At 52.3% G+C, this 23,949-nt stretch overlaps 1 protein-coding gene across 3 annotated transcripts; it reads right to left on the reverse strand.

The window, feature by feature from the left end:
* Positions 1-591: 591 nt before the first annotated feature.
* On the reverse strand, positions 592-22,598 carry HPS1 (HPS1 biogenesis of lysosomal organelles complex 3 subunit 1). Of its 3 annotated transcripts, none has more exons than XM_087824493.1 (20): positions 22,484-22,598; positions 21,128-21,241; positions 19,221-19,337; positions 15,539-15,676; positions 15,178-15,320; positions 14,426-14,534; positions 13,952-14,112; positions 13,405-13,510; positions 12,834-12,929; positions 12,576-12,651; positions 10,589-10,644; positions 9,311-9,478; positions 9,044-9,223; positions 7,840-7,901; positions 7,142-7,276; positions 6,997-7,062; positions 5,833-5,977; positions 3,657-3,770; positions 1,945-2,027; positions 592-1,422 (listed from the first exon to the last, which is right to left on the reverse strand). In XM_087824493.1, the coding sequence occupies exons 3-20, from the start codon at positions 19,335-19,337 to the stop codon at positions 1,260-1,262; spliced, it is 2,118 nt and encodes a 705-aa protein (XP_087680619.1). In that variant the 5' UTR covers positions 21,128-21,241; positions 22,484-22,598; the 3' UTR covers positions 592-1,259. The 3 variants fall into 3 exon arrangements, with proteins under 3 accessions (XP_087680619.1, XP_087680620.1, XP_087680618.1); XM_087824494.1 differs by having other exon boundaries at positions 22,436-22,598; XM_087824492.1 differs by having other exon boundaries at positions 22,418-22,598.
* Positions 22,599-23,949: the final 1,351 nt, after the last annotated feature.

Below are 23,949 nucleotides of genomic sequence, written 5' to 3' on the forward strand. Positions count from 1 at the left end.
TTCTGTATTTTCCACAACCAATGTTTTAAATTTCTGTCCATTAAGTCACACCAAGGAGGAATGCAGTCCCCATGACCTCAGGTGACTGTCCCTCACTGCCACCTTTGAAGCACTTAAGCCCGAGGTGCGGCTCTAGTTCCTTTAGTGCCTCTGTCTCCTCAGGCTGTTCCCTTAACGGGAAAGAACGGTCTTACTCACATGGATTTTGGCTTCAGGCTGCGGACAGAGGAGGCCTGGCACCGCCTGTACATCATGAATGAGCCCACTGCTCTGCTGTGCTCGGTACTGCTGCCCCCAAGGCCCCGGGCTCCAACGGTCTCCTGTCCTTGTGTCCCCCCGGGTGGGAGCTTCTAGGCTGGAGGCTGCACCCCTCCAGCAAGGTAGTGGTTCTCAGTCTCAGGCACACCAGGACTGCCTGGGAGCTTTTACAAACCTCAAAGCCTGGGATACGAGGCTGGAGTACAGGAATCTCTGGGTGGGGCTAGGCTGGGAGTCGGGTACAGAATGGGGTACGCAGAGGCCAGGACCTGCCCGGGTTTCTAGGCACCAAGGAGGGTCCAGGGCCCAGGCATGTTTGACTTGGACAATATCAATAATCATAACCAGCATTTATTGAGCACACAACTCCTGTCCAGCAGCACCTATAAACACCCTGAAGGGGAGGTACTGTTGCTCCACACGGGGGGAGGCACACTTAGTTTGGGAAACCTGCCCAGGATAGCAGAGAGGAAGTGGCAGAGTTGGAATTCAAACCTGGCCAGTAGAGCACCTGTCACCTGGGGAGGGAAATGGCTTCCTGAGGGAGCTCTTCCTACTTTCTACAAAGGCAGAGGGTAGGTGTCTTCAGATATGGGCAATGGGACTTCCTCCCTGTCTCCTGCGGGTAACCGGACCAGCTCTGGAAGAGGGGCTGCCCCAGCTCCAACCTCACAGCCACTGCTGTTAAGGAGACCAAGGGAGCCTCTTGGACCCCTTCCTCCTCCAGACGGAAGCATCTGGGGGTTTGGTCACTGCCTGGAGTGGAGACTGCTCCAGCTGAGGTTTCTTTAAGAAATCCTGAGGGGGGGGGGAACAGAAGAAGACAAACAAACAAAAAAGGAATAAAGAAAAGAGATTCTGGGGCTGCCCGGGGGACTGTCCCATCCTCAGGTGGCTGTCATGGACAGAAGAAGGCTCTTGCAGGGGGAATGTATGCAAATGGGGGTGGGGGCTGGAGAACCAGGGTGCATGGGCCACTGTACCCAGCAGTCCACCCTGGCCTAGAGCAGGGGGACACGGGAGGCCTCCCACAGGCGCCGGGCCAGCTCCCCCGCCTGCTGCACCAGCACGTCTATGGGGATGACTGACAGGTGGAGGGCCAGCAGCTCATGACACTTGACGGCCTCGGCTGGGTGGCCCTTGCTGTAGTAGCGCAGGAGCTTCCTAAGGGAAGAAGAGGGAAGACAGGATTCAGGAGCGAGGCCACGGTACCCCCCAGAGCCAGCGGCCTCTCTTGGCACCTCACAGGCACTGTCCCCTCACCAGTTCCCAGCACCCAGGCAGCAAGGCCTTCCCTGCCCCACGCTGACCAAATTGTATAAGGCTCGGCACCGGCCTGCCGCAGTCCATCCGTCCCTCTGGGTTCTCAACCCTGTGGGGGCCTGCTGAGGGCAGCATTCTAGCTCAGATGCCACAGAGCCAGCAGGGAAGTCCTCGGGCCTCAGCGCAGATGTTCGCAAATGCTGCCAAGAGGGTGCCAACAGCAAGATGGGCAAAAGCCCAAATGTCTCCCACTCACTTTCTCTCTCACGGGATGCTGGCCCAGGCTGCAAGGAGCCTCTAATGAGAGTTTCTAGGTTCTTGGGGGCCACCCTGAAGGAGGAGCTGCTCCCCATGGGGGAACTGTCACTTATCACCCAACATCTGTGCACCCGCAGCCCCAAAAGCCTTCCAAATTCATGTCACCTGTAGTAGTCTCCTCCCAGCATGCCCACGGGAGTTGAGTCGTCGGAAAGGACAGGCATCTCAATTATCTGGAGTTTGTACCCCTGCGGGAGAAGGAGGAGGGTCCTGATTGGGGAGGTGGTGGGTATGGTGGGAGGAACATGGTGTGGGTCCGACACACCGGGTTCAGAGCCTGACTCAGCCCTGCCTGAAGTGTGCTTGGTGCTGGGGAAACCATGGACCTCTTTTTACTTTATTTTCTCATCTGTGAAGTGGGAATAACAAAAATCCCAATGAACATTAGAGACAATGTAGATAAAGTTCAGAGTATCGTGCCTGGCACATGGTAGCTCTCAGTCCTATCAGTGAATGGGCCTGGGTCGCTATGCTCATGAGGGCCAGTGGGAGGGTGAGTGGGGAGGTGCCATGATGAGCAGAGCACTGTCAAAAGGCCTGTCTCTTCCTGAAAACACTGGGAATTCCCAGTGTACATCAGAGGGGAGTGAATCAAGATCCACTGGGAGCCCACTATGTGCCAAGTCCAGTCATGGGGCTCCTCAGAAAGCCCATGTGGGACTGTGGGCTTGCCCTGCAGCTGAGGAGGGGAACTTGACAGTGCGAACTGGCCACTCAGGATGGCACAGGTGCAGCCAGACGTCACACCAGGTCTCCCCACCCCACAGCCTTCCTTTAGCCCATTACCCTCTGGGGCCAACCAAGCACATGAAGCCGTGTCTCACCCTAGAAACTAAGGCTAAGGTCATACACACATTGGGAAGTTCTGAGACACAGAGCAAACATGGGAGCCTACAGGTCAGAAGAGCTGAGAACTGGGTTCTGGCTTCATCACCTATGACCTCAGTGACCCTGGCCATGGTGTTTATCTCCAGATCATGTTTCGCCAATGTGTAAAATGGGGTCAATGATACTGGCCCAAATCATTGCTTGGGGCTGTGTAGATGCGGGGTTATAAGAACAGTGGTGAGAGACTCCTGTGATTGCACTGTGGAAAGAGGAATGGGCCATCAGCTCAGGGTCACCTCTCGCCAAGAACAGAGAGAGAGTAGGGCATGAACAGTGGGCACAGGAGAACGGGACCAAGGGCATGGGGGGCTAGGAGAAATGACCTTTAGAGAGCTGGAATCATGACTAATGGTGACAAGTGAGGAGAAAACAAGGAGAGAAACAAAATGAAAGCAAAGGAAGGGCTGGGGAAAGAGACACAGACAGACTAGCAGGCACTGGGACAGCCCAATAAACTCCCAGGCCATGTCTGTACACTGCAGGAACAGTGAGGACTAGAGAACCAGCTAGGAACCAAGAGACATAAGCCACACTGTCAGCTTTATCTGGGCAGGCTGGTTAATTGCTTTGAGCCTCGGTTTATCCACCTGTACAATGGGAACAACAGTGTGCCATGCTTTACAAGTGCAGTGGAGGATGTTGAGGCACTGCTGAGAAAGCAGGTGATCTGAGCAGCCTTTCTCACACGCGGCATGCGCCGCCCTGTTCACGTTACCTAACGCTGCCTTGAACAACAGCCTAGGTGTTTTAGACAGCTGGGTGGAGGGGTCATAGAGCGGGTGTGAAAGTGGGACCTCTGAGTTCTGGGTCCCAACGGGCTTAGCTTATCTGTCAGCTCCACCAGGGACAAGAAGAGATGAAGAGACAGACTGAACACCATCCACGAGAAAAGCATCCAAGAGTAACTAGGAAAGGAAAGCCACACCCACCATCTCGGTCTGGAACCACAGGAAGTAGGAGCAGTAGAAGTCCCCCTCGCGGAACAGCAGCGTGGTGTAGCCCTTCTGCAGGTATCTTCGTGCCAGCCGGATCAGAGACCAGACCTGGGGGAAGGAGAGAGTGCTCAGCATTCCCTGACAGCAAGGCCTGTGGCTTGGCCCTCTCCCCATGGCAGGGGCAGAGCTCAGGCTCTCCCCTCCAGGGGCAGAAAAGTACCCGAAGGAGGAGTTCCTTCAAGGCCAGGGGCGTCTCCTGCTCTTCTCTCCTTTAGTGCCCAGGCACAGCCTTGGCTCGGAGCAGGAGCTCAATAATAATCCCTGTGGGATGGATGGGTGGACTATTCCTCCAGTTCCCATGACGATAAAAATATGTAGAAACACTTTATATATCTTCACTATACAAACCAGCTATAAATTAGTCAACTCATCATTCAGGCCAGAAACTAGCCAAAGACAATGGTAACACTGTAGGAGCTGGAGGGGTGGCTGCCTGGAAACCCTCCTGCTGTCTAGGGTCAGCTCCTCCCTTCTGGGCTGGGAACCTCTGACATGGGTTCCAGGCCTGGAAGATGCTAGTAAGATGTTTGAACACGCAGGGCACCCTGATCTAGGCATGTCCTCTGCTTCCGTGGTGAAGTCCAAGCTAGGCTCATCAGGGGGTCCGATGGAAACACAATGCCCAAGAACTATGTGACTTAGACCTGCCACCATGTCCTCTTGCCTCATTCAAGGACTTGCTGATGCTGTCTTTGAGCCATCTGAGGGAAGGCGGCAGGGACAGCTCGGGGCTAGAAACAAGCCTGATGAGCCCTCTCACCACAAAGCCGAGTGGAAGGCACATGATTCACTCCAAACCTGACTACAATGCAATGTCTAATTAAATCTGCAAACAAATACATGGATTTGCTGTGTTTTCAGGAAAGCAACCTGACAACATGTATCAATAACCTTAAAAACATTCCTCCCATTTGACTCAGTAATTCCATTTCTGGGACTCCACTGTGAGAAAGCAATCAGAGGTGAAGACAAAGACGGATGCTCGCAGGTGTGCGCTGCGGAATTATTTATAACCGCGAAAGCCTGGAAACCATCTCCTTGTTCGACATCAGGGAAATGGCTGAGTAAATTATGCTACATTCCCATGATGGACTATTGTGGAGCTGTTAAAAATCATGTTTATAAAGAATTAATGACACGAGGAAATGCACCCGATAGAAAGTGAAAATGTGGTAAACACAATTGCATAGACAGAAAGAGCCCAACTACAACGAACTGCACAGAAAAACAATGAAAGAGATGAACCAAGAGAGCCAACGATCTCTGGAAGGAGGGACAGAGATGGAAGTGATGATGGTGATGGCAGTCCCAGTAAATACTCAGTAAGTAATCGCTCTCTGTTGTGCCACATACAGTGCTAAAGGTTTTACATGCATTTGTAATCTTTGCACTAATTCCATGTCAATAGTGTTTCCACCCTCTTATACAGGTGAGGAAACTGAGCTTAGACTAAGTAATACCCCAGCCACAAAGCCAGTGAGAGCCAGAGATGGATTTCCAACACAGGCCTTCTGTCGCCCATCTGATTTTAACCATATGACATACCTGGATGCATAAAGTGTGTGTGTCTCTGTATGTACATATAGTCTGGGTCCTCCCTTCTCCTTACCCAAAATACCAGTTTGCCATGAAGGAGAGTCAGTTAAAGAGAATAAAATAATCCCCAGAGAATGCTTCCTTAGTAGAAACCACCTAGTTTAAGTTCTAATAGTCAAATTGATTAAGCTGTGTTTTTTGTTTCATTTAATTCAACAAATACTTATTGGGCATTTATGCGAGGCACTGTGGCAGGCCCTGGCCGTTTCTTCCTCTGACTTCACTGTCCAGTCTCTGCTAATCCAGGACATTAGCAAACGCCCAGGAAGGTGTTCCCCGGCATTGATCAAGGCTCGCGTGGCCCCAGGTGCTGATCAGGGTGCTGGGGTGACAGAGACAAGTTGCTAATCTTAGGTGCCTGCAGAGCTGGACATAGATGCTGACAGAGGAGCAGTAGGAGTTAAGGTGGGGAGTGCTCCTGAGAGCAGGGGGACTAGTCCCTCCCAGGCAGGGGCCAGGCCAGCATGTCCTGTCTGATGGGCAGGGAAGAGTGCCTGGGCCAGGCAGTGGTTACCTTGGTTTTGATGAAGGCAGCCAGGGGCCCCTTGCCCAACTCCGACGAGGTCCTTTCACTGCTGCTGAGAGAAGGGGCCACCATCTGGCCAGTTGTGCGGTCCACGTAGATGAAATGCACCAAGCCTGGGAAGTCTTCTAGATAGGTTCAGGTCTGAGTCAAGGTGCTATAAGCCAGGAACCAGGGTGGATGCTTCTCTGACCCTGACCTAATTCTGCGAGACTAAGCAGTGGAGTCGGAGGCCAGGCCTGCTGCTTCTGCCCCTCTCTGAAGGTTAACGTTTCAGCCAACCCCTAGGAGCCCCTCTCTCAGATCTCTCCTTACCTCCGAACCCCAATCCTGAGAAGTTCTAAGATGCAAGTACAATGGACCCCCAATACTAGAGTTCCAGACGCAACAGGAAAATGGTATGTTCATATTTTATGATCTTCATGAGGGATGATTTTAAATTATACACACAGTGTGGCTAGCAGAGAGGAGAGCCACATACGTACTGAGTGAGCCTAACTGACCGCTCAACCCACACACCTCACCATGACTTTGTTCAACTCTATACTTCACTTTAGAGGTTGGAAGGTTGGGAAAGACACCCAGTGCAGGGCATGGCTGGTGCCTCTGTCATCCCTTTCACCTGCACACTGGAGACAGAAGTTTCAGGGAACTGGAGACCAGGCCCTTTAGAGATTTTAATATAGGCAAAGCTGCTTTATATAAAGTTCCAGGGAAAACCAGAGTTCAGTAAAACTAGTGGTCTGTAATAAAAGGGATATGGTTTTTAAAACAGGGATAAACACATTTAGTGCAGGCCTTCTCAGAGGCTTCCTGCTCTGCTGCGAGCTGTGGCCTCTGAGGAGGACATGGCTCTCAAACCGACAGGGTCTCCAGGACTGCCGCCCCTCATGGAATGCCCATCACCACTTTGCTGGCTGGACATCAACATGAATAAATTTTAAGGTTTTTATGAAGTAACTCTGGGACATCAGGGACTTCTGAAATTTCAGCCTTGGAGTGTTTCTACAGACAAGCGCCTGGACACTATTTCCTCTTACTGTTGTCCAGAGGAAAGCAGCTGAGGTGGTGGAATATGTACTCTCCCACCCCAAAGCTGCAGTCCTTAGAATGGGCAGGTGGAGGGACCGGCTTGGGGCTCTGACATCAGGATATGACACCATGGTGACATTCCTCCTGCTCTTCACCAGGACAAAGTCCTTCCAGTCCATCAGCTTTTCTCTGCAGGGAAAGCAAGGAAGCAGGGAATGGGGAGGGGGTCCCCCTTCTCCTGGTCACCAGGGGCTACACCCACACTCACTGCATGAGCATCTGGACCTGGTCCTGCAGGTGCTGGGGCAGCTGAGGGCCTCCCTGGCTGGGAGCTGTGGTCAGGAAGCTCAGGCGGTAGGTGGCGCAAAGCTGCCGCTTCATCTTCCCGCACAGCTGGAGCAGCCTGGGAATGAGATGAGAGCATCACAGCGGGAAGGGCCCTAGGAGAATACACTGTCCCCTGTGGGGGTCACCCCTGCCCCTGCACTGGCAGACCCACCTAGGACAGCACCTTATCCTGCAAGGTCACCCCTGGGACAGCACCTCATCCTGCCCCTGCACCGAGGACAGATACAGCTAACAAAGCATGCCTCACCCTCATCCCAGTTTCCCCCAACACGGCATTTCCTGCACTTCGGTGCAGTTCATGGGATCTAGTCCAACTTCATGGTTTATTTCACGAATAAATGGGGGGAGTGACATGTGTGAGGTTACACTGGATCAGGGATGAAGCTGGGCTGGAACCTGGGCAGTGTGTCCCTGGTGTGGGGTCCTCATGGCCCGGCTCCTTAGCTTCTAGCCGCTCTGCTTCCAAATTTCCCTCCAGTGTCCAAGGACTGGACCCCACTCTCCCAGACCCTTGTGCCCTCAGAAGCGCTTTCCTAAACATTCTCTCCCTCTTGGCCTGGAGGCAACTTGCCCTTTCTGTCCAAACTTGCCCCCCTGCCCTCAGAGCCCACCACTCACTCCCAGGATGATCCGGGCTCACTTCTGGAGAAGGCCTTGGTCTTAAACTCCTGCCAGGTACTCTGTAGGACAGGGGACAGGTCAGCTTCCTGATGGTGAGACCACAGCGAGGTCCAGGGAGACCTTCCAGATGCCAGGCTCTGAGAGGTTACCCCCTGAAGGCTTATTTAGGGCCCGTGCACATGTGTCCTCGCACAGCCAATGTGGGGGTCTCTGGCAGGTCCCCCAGCTCTCTGCACCCGCTGTACACCATGTTCTACTCACTTGGCAGGTATTCATTTCAAAAGCACTTTCTGTGTGCCAAGTACTGGGCTCGCTGCCTGGCTGGCACAGACACAAAAACTAATACTGCCAGAGTGGCAGGTAAGTGACTTGAGGGAGGCTGGACATGGGGCAGGCGCTGGGCACTGAGAAGGAGCCCTGAGCCATCTCCTTAAAGAGGAACTTTGCATTCCAACGCAATGCCACTGAGAGCTGGGAGCACTGGGAGATGCTGAGCAGTCTTCCAGCTGCTCTGGGCAGAGAATCTGGGCTATCTGGGGCTGGGGCTGGGGCTGGGGCTGGGGCTGGGGCTGGGGCTGGGCATCACTGGCTTGCTCTGCCTCCTCCAACCCTTCTGCTCTTTTTCAGGCCGATGCGCAGGCAGCCACAGTGACTCAGTTCCTCAGGCTGACCCAAGACCCAAGCACCACCAGCAGCTATGCTACCCAATCTACCCCCACTTCCTGCTAGGCTCCCGACTCCACTGAGCCTGTTTCCTGCTGCTCAGGCATTGCCTCCCGCACTCTCCCTTGTCTCCTAACCTCCTCTCCCCATCTGGGCTTTAAGTCCCCTGGGGGTGGGAGTGGCATCTCTGTGAGACCTCCCAGGCTGTGAGGAGCACCAGGGGCAGACCCATAGCCCTTCCTGAGTCCTGGACTCAGGCTCTGGCTCCCCTAGAAATCTTGGCCAAATCACGATCTAAGTCCACGCCTCCTCTAAAAAAGTGGAAATTATAATTCGTGTTCTGCCAAACTCACATAAACATGCTCTGAAAATGTCAAGTGCCGTTAAGTTTTTGTCACAATTGCCTAACAGGGGAACAAGGATCACAGACCCGTGGTGGGGCAGAGGCTGGGCCCAGAGCCGTGGGCCCCTCACTGGTGTGGGCTGAAGAGGCCCTGCCTCCTCTCCCGGGGCGGGCATACTGAGAACTCGGCCTTACCTGTATCTCTTGGCCCCTACGATTCTTGACAAACTTGTCCATCCTCTGGCGCAGGTCCCCCATGAGCGGGTGGGACCGCAGGGAGCTCCGGGCCTCCTGCCCCTCCTTCAGCTTCTTCTCCAGCAGGGAAAACCCATCCAGCAGCTGGTAGAGGACGGGGGCCAGGGGCGCGTTGGGGCCCTAGAGGAAGAGGCAGAGGGCACGGGAACAGGCAGTTGGGGAAGGTGTCCAGGCTGCAGGGAGGTGGGGCAGGTGGGGCCCTTGTACCTTGGTCAGGAGCACCATGTTGATGCCTGGCCACAGGGGCAGGCAGTACATGGTGTGGGGCACCATGGGGCAGTAGCTCTCTTTCACACTGGCATCCAGGAAAATCCTTCTAGGGCAGGAAGGTGCTGGGGAGCTGGGGATCAGTGTTTGGAGTGTGTCTTCTCCTATCTGTGGAGGAAGGGGGGCTGTTGTGGGAGGGGTACTGAGCTGGCGTCCTGCCACGCTGGATCCACCCACCACTGTCCATTTGCCATCCTCACTGTAAACCATGAGGAGCAAATGTTTCAGCTCCAGGAAATCCCAGCTCGTAAGTCCCTGCACCCTAGCAGCTCTGGTTCTAATGTCCATCTCTCAGCTGCTTCTGGGCCTTTCTGCCCAGACTCAGGACTGGATGCCAAGCAAGGGAGGTGGGTGGTAAAGGAGAAATAGAAAAGGCAGGAAAAACAGGCAGGGTGGAGTGAGGGCAAGGGGCTCCCTCCCCATGTCTTCACATAGATGAAGGCATTTAAATTTAATGACATCTTGTCATTTCAACCACCCTCAGAACATCATGATAGCCATTCCAGTGGGAGAAACTGGAACGACTATATGAGCAAGACTACAGCCTTACAGAGGTTCTAAGAAAGCCTTTAGTGGGCAGAGGTAGAGAATTAAGGAACGCATTAGAGATGCCACCAAAACCTCTCTGTAAGGATGTCACTGCAGTCTTATGATAACAGCAAAAAGCTGACACAATGTGCTAGTTCTTCTGGGTGTTTGCCAAATAAGTAACAACATACACACAGGATGGCCTCAAGCAGTAGCAGGCCACACTGTTGAAGAGTACCTAGCAAATGAGAATATGTTTAAGGAAAAGAGTGCAATGAAATCCATTAGAACTCAAATTTGGTAAAAGAAAAAATATATATGTAGAGTGTGTGTATATCTATCTATCTATCTAGAGATTTTTAGTCTTTTTTTCATAACTTACTTTGTGTTTCCCAATTTTTCTACAATGAATTTATTTACATTTTCATTTAAAAAACACACAAAAAACTAAATTGGACTTTCACTCCCAAGACCAGTCAGAGGAGTGGGGATTTATCAGGAGTTGAGGTCATCCTTCATCTCCCCGCCCCCATCCCAGCCCCTGCCTCTGGGCTGAGCTGTGCCCTGCACTATCAGCCCTGAGGTGTCAGGAGTTACTTGGAGAAGAAACCTCAGAGTCCCTAGCCCTCACTGCAGCATCTCAGATCAGCTGGTGCCCTGGCACATTCCCCTCCCCCAGAAGAAACTTACCTGGACCAGGGAATCATCAGTGGGTGGGGTTCCCCCATCCAGCCAGATGGTGCTACCTGCAGGCCACAGGTAATAAAATAACATAAATAATTGGGAACTATAAATAATGACCCAATAGTGTATCAGAGGAGGAGGGTGGAGCAGGAATGGCCCCACCCCAGCTACTCATAACAGCTGTCTGGGCAAGCACTTAGCATGGGCTGGAGCAGCACTACCCTTCCCATCCTCTCCCAAGCGGGCAAGTGCGAGCAAACTCTGCAGTGCCAGGGCTAAAGCAGCCTGGACTGGGAAGAGAAGCCCTCCCAGAGCCAGGTGCTGGCAATGCGGGAGGCATGTTCCTCAGCCCCTTAACCCCCCCTTTGTTTCTGCCCTCTCTTCTCCTTTAGGGCCCTGCCTGGCTGTAACAGTGCCTTGTCACCAGGAGGCAGCACACAGCCTACATTTCCCCATTTGTTTAGTCAATCAGCAAGCTTTTACTCAGCACCTGGAATTGAGCTAGATTTCCCTTCTTAGTATAGCTCACGAAAACCTATGGAGCTCACTACATATTGGAAATGTTATATGTTTGTAATAATAGTGTTCTCTTATAGTTTACTGTGAATAACTATCATTTATAACCATGTTTCTCTGGGGAGAGTCTGTTCCTGTCGCGAACACCTGATTTACAAATGGATGAGTGCAAGTCAAGCCGCCTGTGAGCTGTGAGTTCTGTGCACTGTGGAATGGCATTATTTACCGCTCTGAGGCATCAAAAGCCACTGAGAGAAAGGGGCGAGGAGGAGGACTGTGATGAATGAGGAAAGGGAGCAGTGAGGAAAGGGAACTTCATCGATCACCCCCAAACAGTGCTTCTCAATGTGCTTTGGGCTCACGGAAAAGCTTAGAGGACAGCTACGGACCCCTGCCTCAGAGAAATGTACAAGCATAAGTGAATCAGGACATGACCTCGGGGGTCCCAGGCTCCTTGCAGCCCATCCAAGGACCTAAAGTTAAGGATGTCTAACCAGTGGGTTTTAACTGGCTGCACAGGAGACCTTTTAAAAATCCCTATGCCTAGGCCACACCCCAGGCCAGTGAAGTCAGAATCTCTGGCATAGGCCCAGCTTCAACAGTTTTTAAAGATTCCCAGTGAGCCCACTGTGCAGCCAGAGGTGAGAACCTAAATCTGTGCATAGTACTGGTTCTCACCCTGAGGCTCACTTGCCTCACAGGGAAGTTTCTAGAAGTATTCAAATCTGGACTCCAGCCTGGGACCACAGCTGCCCAGGTTTTTCCACTGCACGGCCAGTGTCCAGAACTGCCACATAAGGAAGCCACATAGGGTATTCGTTTCAACACTCAGTCCCTGCCAAGTTCCTCCTCCTGAAGCCCTGGCCTTTTCTCTTCTATCAGATGATGTCGGCGTTCCCTTTGCCTAAGAACTTCAGAGATAAATATGATGATGCCCATTTATAGTGACAACAGTCTAGATTTTGGCTCCTATATTTCTCTAAGCAACGTTGTCTTTTTTGTTTTGTTAATAGCATTTTGAATATTTTTATTTATTTTTGTTGTTTATCCACATACTTTGAAAAAACAGGTAAGATATAAACTATAGAGACTGAACATTTATATTTTAAACCACTGTACTTGAAATCGAATGATTAGTACTTAATTTTAATTACCTGATTACTTATTAATTACAAAAAAGAAACAGAAGACAGAGAATACATGTATGAGACGAGAATTTTTAAATGAAGCTAACTTGTCATAAAAGTTTTGGCAATCACTTGAGTGGCCTTCACAGTCCTTAAATTCAAGCTGGAGCAAGCAGGGTAAACAGAGGGGCTGCTGCAGACAGTGTCCTGTGCTCTAGAAACCCGGGTGTCTGTGCCTGGGCTCTTACAAGGCAGGGGGTCCACTGAACCTAAGACAGACTCTCCAGGGCTGCCACCTGGCATCTGCCTCCTTCCTACTACCCCTCTCCCCCCCCATGCCCATGTCTCACCTGAACCTGAACTCTGCTCCCCTGGGGAAGGAGCTGGGGTGAAGTACTCCTCAGGGAGGGAGAAGCTGTCTGTCTCCTGGGAGGAGAATAGGGCAGCTTGGGCTGAGGGCTCAACCCTGGTCCCTGCTCTCCCAGCAGGGTCAGGACCCTCCCCTCCCCTCCCCCTCCCCTCCCCCTCCCCTCCCCTCCCCTCCCCCTCCCCTCCCCTCCCCTCCCCCTCCCCCTCCCCTCCCCTCCCCATGGGCACACAGCACATACAGTCCCTGCAGAACTCTTGGGGGGGCCTGAGGAACGAGGGCTCCAGGCCTGCTGCAAGGGGATGTTCTGGCTGCTCTGCAGCATCCGCGGGGAAGGCTGTGACAGGCAGAGGAAACCACAGTTAGAGCATGTCTGACTGGCTCCTCCCCACTGGTCCTCTATCTCCCAGCGATTCACAGGCACGGCCTTCCAGCCCTGTGTCCTCACTTTCCAGGGATGTTTCAATCCTAGGTGGTTTAGTCTTGCTCCAGAACCCTGAGAAGTAGATGCTGTCATTGTCCCATTGCACAGATAAGACTCAGAAGGGGGAAGTACCTGCCCAGCTCACATGGCTAAGTGGTGAAACAGGGACTATCTGACTCCAAAAATCTGCACTTTTAGCCACATGCATTCTAGAGCTCCCCTTCTATCTGAAAGCAGCAGGAAAGCGTCATGACCACCACGTGCCCAGAACAGTGACTCAGGAGCCACGGCCGCCCCAGCAGCCTGCCTAGCACCCTCCAGACTGGTTTTCTGGAGGGTCCTGTCTCCCTGACGGCGCCCGCTGCCCGGCGAGCTAGCTGCTTGAGACCTGAGGGTCGTCCTCGGACTCTGCCGTGCTCTCACTGGGGTAGAGGTCCTGAACCAGGAGGGTGAGGGCGAGGAGGTCGGCTGGGCGCAGAGAGCTGGCACTGTGGCTGCGGAGAGGACAGGCAGCTGGTCAGCATGTGCCCAGTACCCCGAGTGGCAGTGGATGGGGACGGGTTGGTTAAGGGAGACTGGAGCGTGGTCCCTGCCCTCAAGGAGTTTACAAATACACCAGCTGATTTCGTCCTTTCTGGAGAAAGGCAAGGTGTAGATAAAATTAGCTCACTAATTTTTAGACTAAAACTTGGCTGTGTTAAAAAAAAATTACCAATGGGAAACTGCCAAAGACCAGTAACAGCATATCAGGAAGCCCTAAATTCAGACTCTTGAGACAGCACTGCCCAAAGAAACAATTCAGAGGGGAGTGAGCTGAGAGGGGTTGGACAATTGAAGAATCTGAGAAGGCTTCATGGAAGAAGTGGGTCTTGAAGGTTTTCTTGGCCGGGGACTGGTGCTTTGCATGCGGGGTGAGTGGGGGCCGGGGAGCTCACCTGGAGTAGAAGGCCAGCAGCTTGGAGTGCACGAGCAGGAAGGCGTGCAGGGCCTCCTCGCCGGCCCGCGCGGGGCTGGAGTTCACGGCCTGGATGACGTGCCGCTCCAGTGCCTCTATGCACAGCTCACAGAGCTGAGGGTGAATCAGCCGCTCCACAGCCTGGCCACACGTGGGCAGGGAGAGGAGGCCATGTCACCCACCACCCTCTCCTGCTTTAGGCCCTGGCCAATGGGCACATGCATTCAGTCCACACTGAGCACAGACTATGTGCTGGATACTTGGGAACAGGGAGACTCAGACCAGCATGGTCCCTGCCTTTCTGGGGCTTCTAGTCTGCTACCTAGAATCTAGTGAGTTTGGGAGCCAGCCCGTGCCCTCACTCATTAGAAGGATCAAGATGTGGTCTTAAAGCTGCATGGCCCCTCTGATCTGACACTTGCATGGCCTGATGATGCTGGCACCCAGTAGTCACCTCCACAGCGAAACACTGCTCCTGGTCCCGCAGGCGGCTGTAGGTCCACAGCAGACTCTGGAAATGCTCCCACACCTGCATGCGCTGCTCCACATCTGGGGGCCGTAGCCTGGGGGAAGAGCAGGGAGAGCCATGAAAAAGCTGGCAGTCACCCAGCCGGTGTGGCTCAGTGGTTGAGCACTGACCCATGAGCCAAGAGGTCACAGGTTGGATTCCCCATCAGGGTACATGCCAGGATTGTGGGATCAATCCCCAATAGGGGGTGTGCAGGAGGCAGCCAATCAATGGTACTCTCTCATTGATGTTTCTTTCTCTCTGTTCCTCTCCCTTCCTCTCTCTCTAAAATCAATAAAAACATATATATTTTTTAAAAAGCTGGCTGTCCTCAACTTCAACCAAAGAAGCACAGTCCTATATCACTGTCAGGGCCAGGAGAGCTCACGTGACCTGACCAAATAACTGGGAGAGCCCATGAAGCACAAGGTGCAGCGTTCAGACCATGCCCTAGCCGTGGAGTGGAGTGGGATGGGATGGGCAGGAACCCGGAGCCAGAAGCCTGAGAAATTTGCTGCAATTCTCAGTTTGTCTCACACACAAACATGACACAAAGCCAGATAGGTACCCAGGAAGGTGCCAGGAAGAAGCCAGGGGCACAGAATGGACAGGCAGCTTCACAGAGGCTGGGTACACACTTCCTGGCCTCAAGAGGGTGATTAGCAAAGGATCTGGGGGGATCAGCCACAAGGACTCACTCCTTCCGGATGAGCTGGCCATCCACAGTGACCAGCCCGAAGTGCACCTCGAACAGGAACTTGAGCACACGCAGCTTCTGCCGCAGGTCCGCCTCGCCCTCTGTGTGGTCTCCGTTGATGGCGATGAACAGGCATTCTCCGAACTGTTAGCACAGTGGGCTGATGTCAGCTGGCCCCAGGGGACACCCCTCACCGGCCCTGTTCCATGGGGACAGTGAGGGGAGGATCAGGTCCCAGGGGATTTTAGTAAGACTCGGCTTCTGCCTTCTAAAGGAGTCTAAAGTTCAAGATCAGGGAGAGGCATGTGGACTGCCCATGGAGTCAAGGGAGGAGGAACAGGGGCCCAGGACCACACACTCACCAGGTGAAGGACATAGAGGAAGTTGCTGTTTTCTGTTGAGAAGCAGGTGTATGTGTCTGAGAGCTTCTCCAACATTGTCATGGAGGAGATGATGACTGGGGCCAGGAGGGTGCTGAGCTGGTCCTCCAGGGCAGGAAGCTGCAAGAGGGGAAGACAACAACACTGCTTGAGTGTACCAGACACTGGGGACAAAGAAACAGAAAAGACCCGGCCTTGCCACCAAGGGTCTCCACAGTTCTAGATCTGCCTGCAAGGGTATCACTGTTCTGTCAGAGGGGGGAGCAGGAAGACACTGCCTCCAAACCTTGGGTGGTAGTTAGGAAGGCTTGGAAGGGTTCTGTGTTTAGGACTGAAAGCAGAAGGAAACATTGAGGGATTAGGCCACATTCCACAGTGCAATGCTTGGGCATTTAATGGAGAGCTGGCCAACTCTAAGAACATTTGCTGCATCTACTAAAGTCCATGCCCTTTGTAGCAGAAGGTCTGCTGTGGGGGGATGTAGCCTACGGAAAAGGATCAGAGAGCGGGGCAAAGACACATGTACAAAGATGTTTACTACAGCATCGTTTATAGTAGCAAGCAACTGGGAGAAATGCAAATGTCCAGTGCCAGGGGAATCTAAGTGATGGAAGAACAGCCAGCCACTTAAGCAGTGGAGTGCTTCAATGACATGGTACATTCCTCTGATACAATGTTACATTTAAAAAAAATGGTATGCATGCTCTGTATATTAAACTACATAAAAAGCATTGAAAAATATTAAGAAAATCAACATCATTAAGTTTATTATTTCTGGACAGAGGGGTTGTGAGTGATTTCCCCCCTACTCTTTTTACATTTCTGTACTTTCCCTATTTCCATAACAAGCATACTTTTACTTTTATAAGCTCTTCTCCCATCCATCCTCTCTCTGCACTCCCAAATAAGGAACAAAACAAACAAAACCAAAAAGAGACTGGACAAATTAGTTGAAAATCTGCAAACAAAATGGGATAAAGCCAGTGGAATGGTCATAGCTCAAATTCACAAAACTGGAATGAAAAGAAAGGAGGAAAACTGCTGATCTTCCCCAAGCTGATTTCGGGGACTTGGCTGGAATGTGGAGAAAGCGGAGTCCTAACTCGGAGCTGCAGAAACCTACAAGGAGCTGAGTAAGACCTTGCCTTGAGAAGCAAAACAGGCAGCTGGCCAGGGGCCACACATGGCATTTAATATATGAGCACTGTGTGTCTGATTTTCTCCCAACATTCAGGAACCAAGTTCTGTGCCCAGCGGCTGCAGAATCTGTCAGTGAAGCTTAAACACTGGCTCCGTCTCCTCCTTCAGGTCCCAGCTCAGACAGCCCCTCTCCTGACCACCCTCAGGGCACCCTGCCCCAGTCACTCTCCATCCCATACCCAGTTTAAGTTTTTCAGACCATTTATCACTCCCTGAACTCATGGTATTTACTTGGTTCACTGTATGTCACTCCTCTTTAGCCTCTAATTCCACAAGAGCACGGTCACATTCACTGCTTTATCCCCAGATACCGGAACATGGTAGGTTCTCAATTAATATCTGTTGACTGAATATTCCTCCAGATAAGCAAATGTTCACATGTCATCATTTTCTGGAACTGTCATGAGCGAATTATATTAATAGAAAAGTCACTTAAAAATCTAGATTGTGTATAGCAACTCATTTAAAAAATAGTGGCTTTCACTGCAGGTATAGCAAGAATTTATTTGGTTGGGGGGGAGATAAAAATATTTGGTATAGGAGAGTGTAAAGGGACATTCTCATACGAGTTGGTGGAATTATAAAGTGGTACAATATCTTTGAATGGCTTTTGAATCAATGTTTCTATTTTTAGGAATTTATCCTAAGGAAATAGTAAGGTGTGAGGTAAAATTCAAGTACAAATGTTCCCTATAGCAATAGCTACAGACAACTACAAGCGATATACAGTCCAACATTGAGGAAATGGCTAAATAAATGGACGCATTTATTCATACACAGGAATATGTTTCCATGAACGTTTATGCTTTTGAGAATATTTAACAAAATGGGATAATGCATTAGATATAATGGAAGCAAAAAAACCAGAAAACAAAACTGTAAATGTGGCATGATCCCAACTATATATAAAAATGAAAGACACAAAGAAAATATATTAAAGAGCTAATAGCTAAGGGTAGTAAATTTATGGGTCATTTAAAAACAATTACTCTCTGTTTCTAAATTTCCTAGAATTAATTCACATTATCTATAGGATCAGGAAAAAAGTATGTTGTATACATATGAAAGTAGAACTTTAGAGGCTCTTTTCTTTACACTAGTCATGTAGGAACTGAAAAGTCAGGAATTCATTAGTTTGTTCCTTTAACAGGTTTTTCTTAAAGAGGAAGAGAAACATCAACAAATGGCTGGTTGAAATAAAAGCTTAAGGACTGAAAATGACAAAGTGAAGTTATCAGATTAAAAACTTCTGCTCTTTGAAAGACACTGTTAGATGGATGCAAAGATAAGACACAGATCAGAAGAAAATACCTACAAAACATGTATCTTCCTTGGACTTATACCCAGGATACAAAAACAAACAAAAAACAAACAAAAATGCCACAAAATACACAAGAAACTCTCAAAATTCAATAAAAATAAGAAACAAGCCAATAAATTGGCAAAAGATTTGAACAGATACTTCATTAAAGTTATAAGGATGGCAAATAAGCACATGAAACGATGCTCAAAATCGTTAGTCATTAAGGAAATGAAAATTAAAACACAATCATGAGCTTCTCTCGTGAACAAATTATATTAATAGAAAAGCCACTTTCTACTAGATTCCTATCAGAGTGACTAAATCCACAGAGTGACCACAGCAAGTGTTAGCCAGGCTACTGAGGAAATGGACGTCGCATACACTCCTAGTGGACCATAAAATGATACCACCTCTTTAGAAAGGCTGGGCAGTTTCATAAAAAGTTTAACATATGCTGACATGACCCAGCCATGCTACCCTAGGGATTCCCGTGACAAGTGAAAGCCGATGTCCACGCAGAGAGAGACCTGTAGGTGAATGTTCACAGCTGCTTTACGTGTAAGGGACAACTAGAAACCACCGGATGTTCCCATCAACAGGTTGTGGCGCACTGTCAAAGCAGACTGCTCACAACGAAAGGGGATGAACTACTGATACGCAGTACAAGGGGGATGAATCTCAAAACAATCATCCTGCATGAAAGAAATTCTCACCATAGCATCAGACCTACACGGGGCTGCTGGAGCCAACCCTAAAGGGCAGACCCAACACCAAAACCAGCCTGAGTACCTGCTGTATGATTTCATCATGTAAAAGTCTACAGAATACACACTCATCTATTGTGACAAAGAGCAGATCTGTGGTTGCCAGAGCGGGGGTGGGGGGTGGGGGGTGAAGGATCACAAATTTGGGGGATGTGGATATGTCCATTTTATTGACTGTGATGCGATCGCAGGTATATGTACATATTAAAGTACATCAGGTTGTATACTTTGAGTATGTTCAGGTTATAGTATGTCAATGACACCTTAATATAGCTGAGAATTTGGGGTGGAGGGGGTGTGAGGGACTCTGGCGCAGCCCCAGAGGGTGGACTGGCTCTCCTGCCTCCTGGCCTTCTGTGCTGTCCGCTCCCACCCATCCCTCCAGTCCCACACTCACCTCTTCTCCCTCATTCTCTGGCTGCCCAAACTTCAGCCGCAGATTCTCTTCAAACTCCTCGTCTGTCCAGTAAAAGAGGACCTCTGCGCCCTCTGTGGCCACCAAGACGCACTTCATCTGCCAGGGAGAAGCAAGGTCAAGGTCGCCTCCCAGTCCCTGCATCCTTAAGCATGGCCTGAGTGATGAAGAGGATCATAAGCCCAGCAAACATCTACTGAGCCCTCACTGTGTGCCAGGCGCCACCTTGAGGGCCTCCTGGTGTTATTTCGTCACCCCCTCACGGCAAAAAACAGGAACCTGGTAAAACAGGAACCTTCAGTTCCTCCCATTTTATAGAGCACGGTGTGGCACAGCCTGAAGCGGCAGAGCTGGGATCCAAACCCAGGCCTGTCTGATTCCAACGCTGGGGCTCTTTCCTCTGTCTTCTGACCCCTTTCACTACAGCATTAGACCAACTACGGGCCTAATGGAACCAACTGTAAGGAAGGCCCAGCTCTCAATCTGGACAGGAGTCAACTGCACAGGGAGGCAGCCAGTCAGAGCCTGGCCTGGAATGCAGGGCAGCTACTGAACCTCCCTCTGGGTAGTCCAGAAGTGTGTTTCTCCTCAAATCAAAAACAGCCCCAGAAGACAAGCTTCAAAGCCCACAAGGAGTGGTTTCAGCATTACAGGAATTTCATTCACATGTTCTTCCTGCTCTGGGTGGAAACAGAGGCCGCCTGACCTTGTCCCTGCGCATGCTCACACCTGCCTGACTGCTGTGTCCGCAGCCACATCCACCAGTATCTCTGGCCCTTCCGAACCTCCTTCCCCACCACCCACACATGCACCCTCTGTGCCACACATTTTAAGGCTTAATTATATAAAATGTGTTTTATTATTCACCAACTGGTAAATTCTTAATTCAGAGCTTCCCACAGTGTCTTGGACCCCTGGAGTGCAGCAAGACCTCGATCTTCTCCACCGCGGAGAAGCCTGCCCAAGCCTGGTGAGGCCAGAGCTCTCGGGCCAGCTGCACGCAGCTGGGAGAACCCCAGGCAGGAACGTCAAACCTTCTCGTGTACCTCATGTGCCACAAAGACATGATCACGTTGCACATGTGCCAAGATGTGACAATGATTAGGAAACTGCTCTGAGTCTTCCATGAATGGAGGTCCGGTTTCCTCAACAGGATATAGCATTTTGAGGTCTTCGACTCATTTACACTCTTTAGTTTCCCCTATGTGACCAGCTTAGTGGCACTTACTGAATTCTCCCCAAATCTCCAGTTGGTTTATCAATTCTAACTCAGAGCACTCAGCCTGAAGGTGTTTCCAGCACAGTGAAAAACAGAGACTGCAGCCTACCCATGGAATTGCTAAGCACAAGGCAGAGACTGGGAGAACCATGAAGTGTGAAGATGTTGCTGGATGAGGGCAGGTAGACCGAGAAGAGGCTCTGGGACTCCCAGGTAAGAGTCACACGATTGGGGGCTTGAGGGGCCAGCCTGATGTGGGGTTGGGGCATGGTGTGTTATGGAGTGGAGGCTGTGGTCAACAGCAAAGAGCCCCTGTAGGCGGGTAAGGATGTGGGAAACTCCGTGCTGGCCATAGATGGGTGAGGTTAGCTTATGGAGGCAGGTCATCCTGGTGTGGGATAAAGAGGGCCCACTCCTTGGTGGAGGCCAGGAGAAGAATAGTAGCTCAGAGACACAGCAGACCTTGATGACTGCCTGGATACAAGGAAGGACAGAGAGAGTAGGCAAAGTGACATCAGGATACAGCGCTGGGCAAGGGCTGGGGAGAGGGCTCTGCAGAGCCGGGGAGAGCTCAGTCCACTGCCTGCCTCTGTCCGCCTCCCAGAGCCTGAGTAGCCCAGAGTGGGTGCTGCCTGCCTCCGTATGCCCCAGGCAAGGCGCAGTCATCTACCTTGGCGAGGAGCGCAGCAGAGCTTCCAGACAGCCAGAGGTTCAGAAAGGGCTGCTGTTTACAGACTCGGTGACCAGCTCATGGAGCAGCATAGCATCCTGGGGCCTGCAAATGCTTAAAACAGAGAGGTCATGAGGGCAAGCAGTTCCGACTGTTCCCTGTTCCTGGGAGTGGACAAGGTGGTGAAGGACTGAGTGGTTTTCCTCTGGCCATGAGGCAGTCTGCTCAGAACATTCTCCTCACAGCCAGGAGGTATCTGAGTGCCCTGTGTCCCTCTGCCCCAACCCTCAAAGAATTAGAACAGGAACCCAGCCATCACAGTCATTTGGACATAGCTGGTGCCCACAAACATTAATTTCCACCTCCTGTTTCCTTCCATGCGCTCTCATTTCACTGTGGGTCACTCAGAGCCATGGTGTGGTCAGCAAACCCACTCTGAGGAGCCTCAGGGAGCCGCTATGACTGACTGAGTGGAGACAGCATGGCATATTCAGATGGACAGGGAAGTCCAGGAGAGGGGAGGAGCCCGGGATGACGTGATGAATGGCAACAAAGCAACACAAAAGGACCCTGACACCTGGTTCTAGTTTTGGCCTTGCCATGGCACTTAAACCTCTGGGCCCCAACTCCTGCTGTGAAGGGGAGGAAAAATGCCCTGCTCCACCTGTAAGATTATAGGAGAGTCGGGGGTAACCAGGCAGGAGGGCCTTAGGAAACTGCTCTAACACAGGGTGGGTGGGTGGCGGGGGAGGGTGTCTATATTCTTACTTCCCAGGTGCCCTTAGTCAAGTAACAGGATGAGCTAAACTGGTTCCTGATCATTCACATTTTGATGATAAAAGGCAGGAATAATAAAAAGCTTTAGCTTAAATAAGAGGCAACGAAAGGGCTTTTAGGGGCTCAGCATGTTTTTTTTTTTGCAACATAACTGCGACTTGCTGCATCACGGGCATGACTGGCCTTAATGCCCTATTCCCAGAAAAAATGGGAATGCTTCTTAGTGAACCTTAGGTTCTACTTTTCTTATTCCAAAGAACCTCCCGGTGTCGTTCCCTGCTCTATCCCGCGCCCAGGAGGGGACACGGGGCTCGCGGCAGCTCCAGACGGCGCCCGGGCCGTTCACCACCCCGCCCGGCGAACCGCCCCCGCCTCCCGCGGCTCCGGCGGGGGCGCGCTCGCCCGGAGCCCCGGCCTCGCCCGCGCTGGCTGGAGGACCGGGACCGGGAACCCGCGGGCCCCGCCCCCGGCCGCCTTCCCGTTGCCCCGCACTCTCCAGTGGACGCAGCTCACCCCCGAATCCCCTCGAACCTCACAGCTACCCAGGGCAGAAGGCCGGGCTGGTGGAACCCGCCCCACCTCGCAGCTGCACAAACTTTGGCTCCGAGTAAAGCGGCGGGCACCCGGCACACGGGGGTGGGTGAGGCTGCGGGGGCCCGCGCCCCACTTCCGGGAGGGCCGCGCGGGGCAGGGGGACAGGGCCGCCGCCCACGGAGGGGGCACCAGAGGGCCGCGCCCGGACCGCCCGGGAGGCCCGCGTACCCGGCGCCGCCCAGCGGGTCCCGCGCCGCCCGGCCGTCCGGCCCCCGGCGCACTTCCGGGCGGGGCCACGTGACTCCCCACGTGACCGCCCTGCGGGAGTCGCGGGCGCCGCGAGGGCCGGGGCTGGGCTGCTGGGCCCTGAGAGCGCCGCCCCCCGTGCTCCGTGGTCCCTTCGGTGGTCGCCTCGGAGGGCGCGGAGGTCCCAGGCCTGGGGCTCGCCACCGCCGTCAGGGGCGCTGGGCCCCTCCCCTTCCCTTAGCGCGGCGGGAACATCCCCGCTCGGCCTCGTTTCACAGAAGAGGAAACCGAGGCCCGAAGATAAGGAAGAACTTGCCGCGGGGCGCAGTCAGGACGGGAAGCCGGGTTTCCCGGCCCCGGGCTGGGCTCTTCCCCACGGCCTGGCTTCGCGCACTCGCGGGACCTGGGTTCCAGGGCAGGCGCTGCGCGTTTCCCTGGCCTCGCGGGGAGACCGCCGGCAGGGGGCCCGTTGTCCCCAGAGCCCCAGGCTGGAATTTCTTTCTGCGAGTTCTCGGTCCATTGGGCGGGGGATTGCACCTCAGGGCCTTTGTTTTGAGCCCGTGCTTGCAAGATTTTCTTAAATTGTGTATTTGTAGCGGCTGAAGGTGGAGAGAGCTGATGAAGGTCATGGAAGGGATTAAACCCCAACCCAGGTCACCCCTCCGTGCCCCGGAATCTCCTGGGGACTTTGAGTGCAGCCCAGTGGGGGATGACCTTCAGAGACTGGGATACAGCAGACAGAGCGCCCCCTGCCCCAAGGCAGGATCCAATAGTTAATGCCTCCACCACCTGCAGACCCAGCAAGCATCACTCCTCCCCTTCCCCCCACTGCCCATCCCTCCCGGCCCACCTTAGGGCCCAAACCTCCCAACTCCCCCCACAGCACAGAGCGCCCCGCAGCCTCCCTCCCGCCCATAGCTGAGGCCTTCTGGCCGTGCACTCTTCATCCCGTTACCTCCACGCACCAACTTTCCCTCTTGTGTCAAACTCTTCATAAGCCTGAATTTCAGAGGTTGAATAAATTCCATCAAGTGGTTGTGCTGCTGTTTACTTACTCTCGCCCCTTGCTAGTCCATTTCCCAGCAGTGATGCACGAGGGGCCAAGGTTATCCACCTTCTCGCCAAAGCTTGTCGTCTGTTTTAACTTAGCCGTCCTAGTGGGTGTGAAGTGCTATCTCATGATTTTGATTTGTATTTCCCTAGTGGTTAATGATATTCAGCATCTATTCATGTGCTTTGCAGCCATTTGTATATCTTCTTTGCAG

The sequence above is a fragment of the Miniopterus natalensis genome, chromosome 14 (assembly GCF_054644295.1).
Source record: "Miniopterus natalensis isolate mMinNat1 chromosome 14, mMinNat1.hap1, whole genome shotgun sequence".
Lineage (NCBI taxonomy): Eukaryota > Metazoa > Chordata > Mammalia > Chiroptera > Miniopteridae > Miniopterus > Miniopterus natalensis.

Coding starts and splice junctions, on each gene's coding strand:
- HPS1 (XM_087824493.1), bottom strand. CDS start 19,337: ATGAAGTGCGTCTTGGTGGCCACAGAGGGCGCAGAGGTCCTCTTTTAC. Junction 15,321..15,538: donor TCCTCTATGTCCTTCACCTG/GTGAGTGTGTGG, acceptor CTGTGCTAACAG/TTCGGAGAATGCCTGTTCAT. Junction 7,902..9,043: donor GTAGGGGCCAAGAGATACAG/GTAAGGCCGAGT, acceptor CCTGTCCTACAG/AGTACCTGGCAGGAGTTTAA.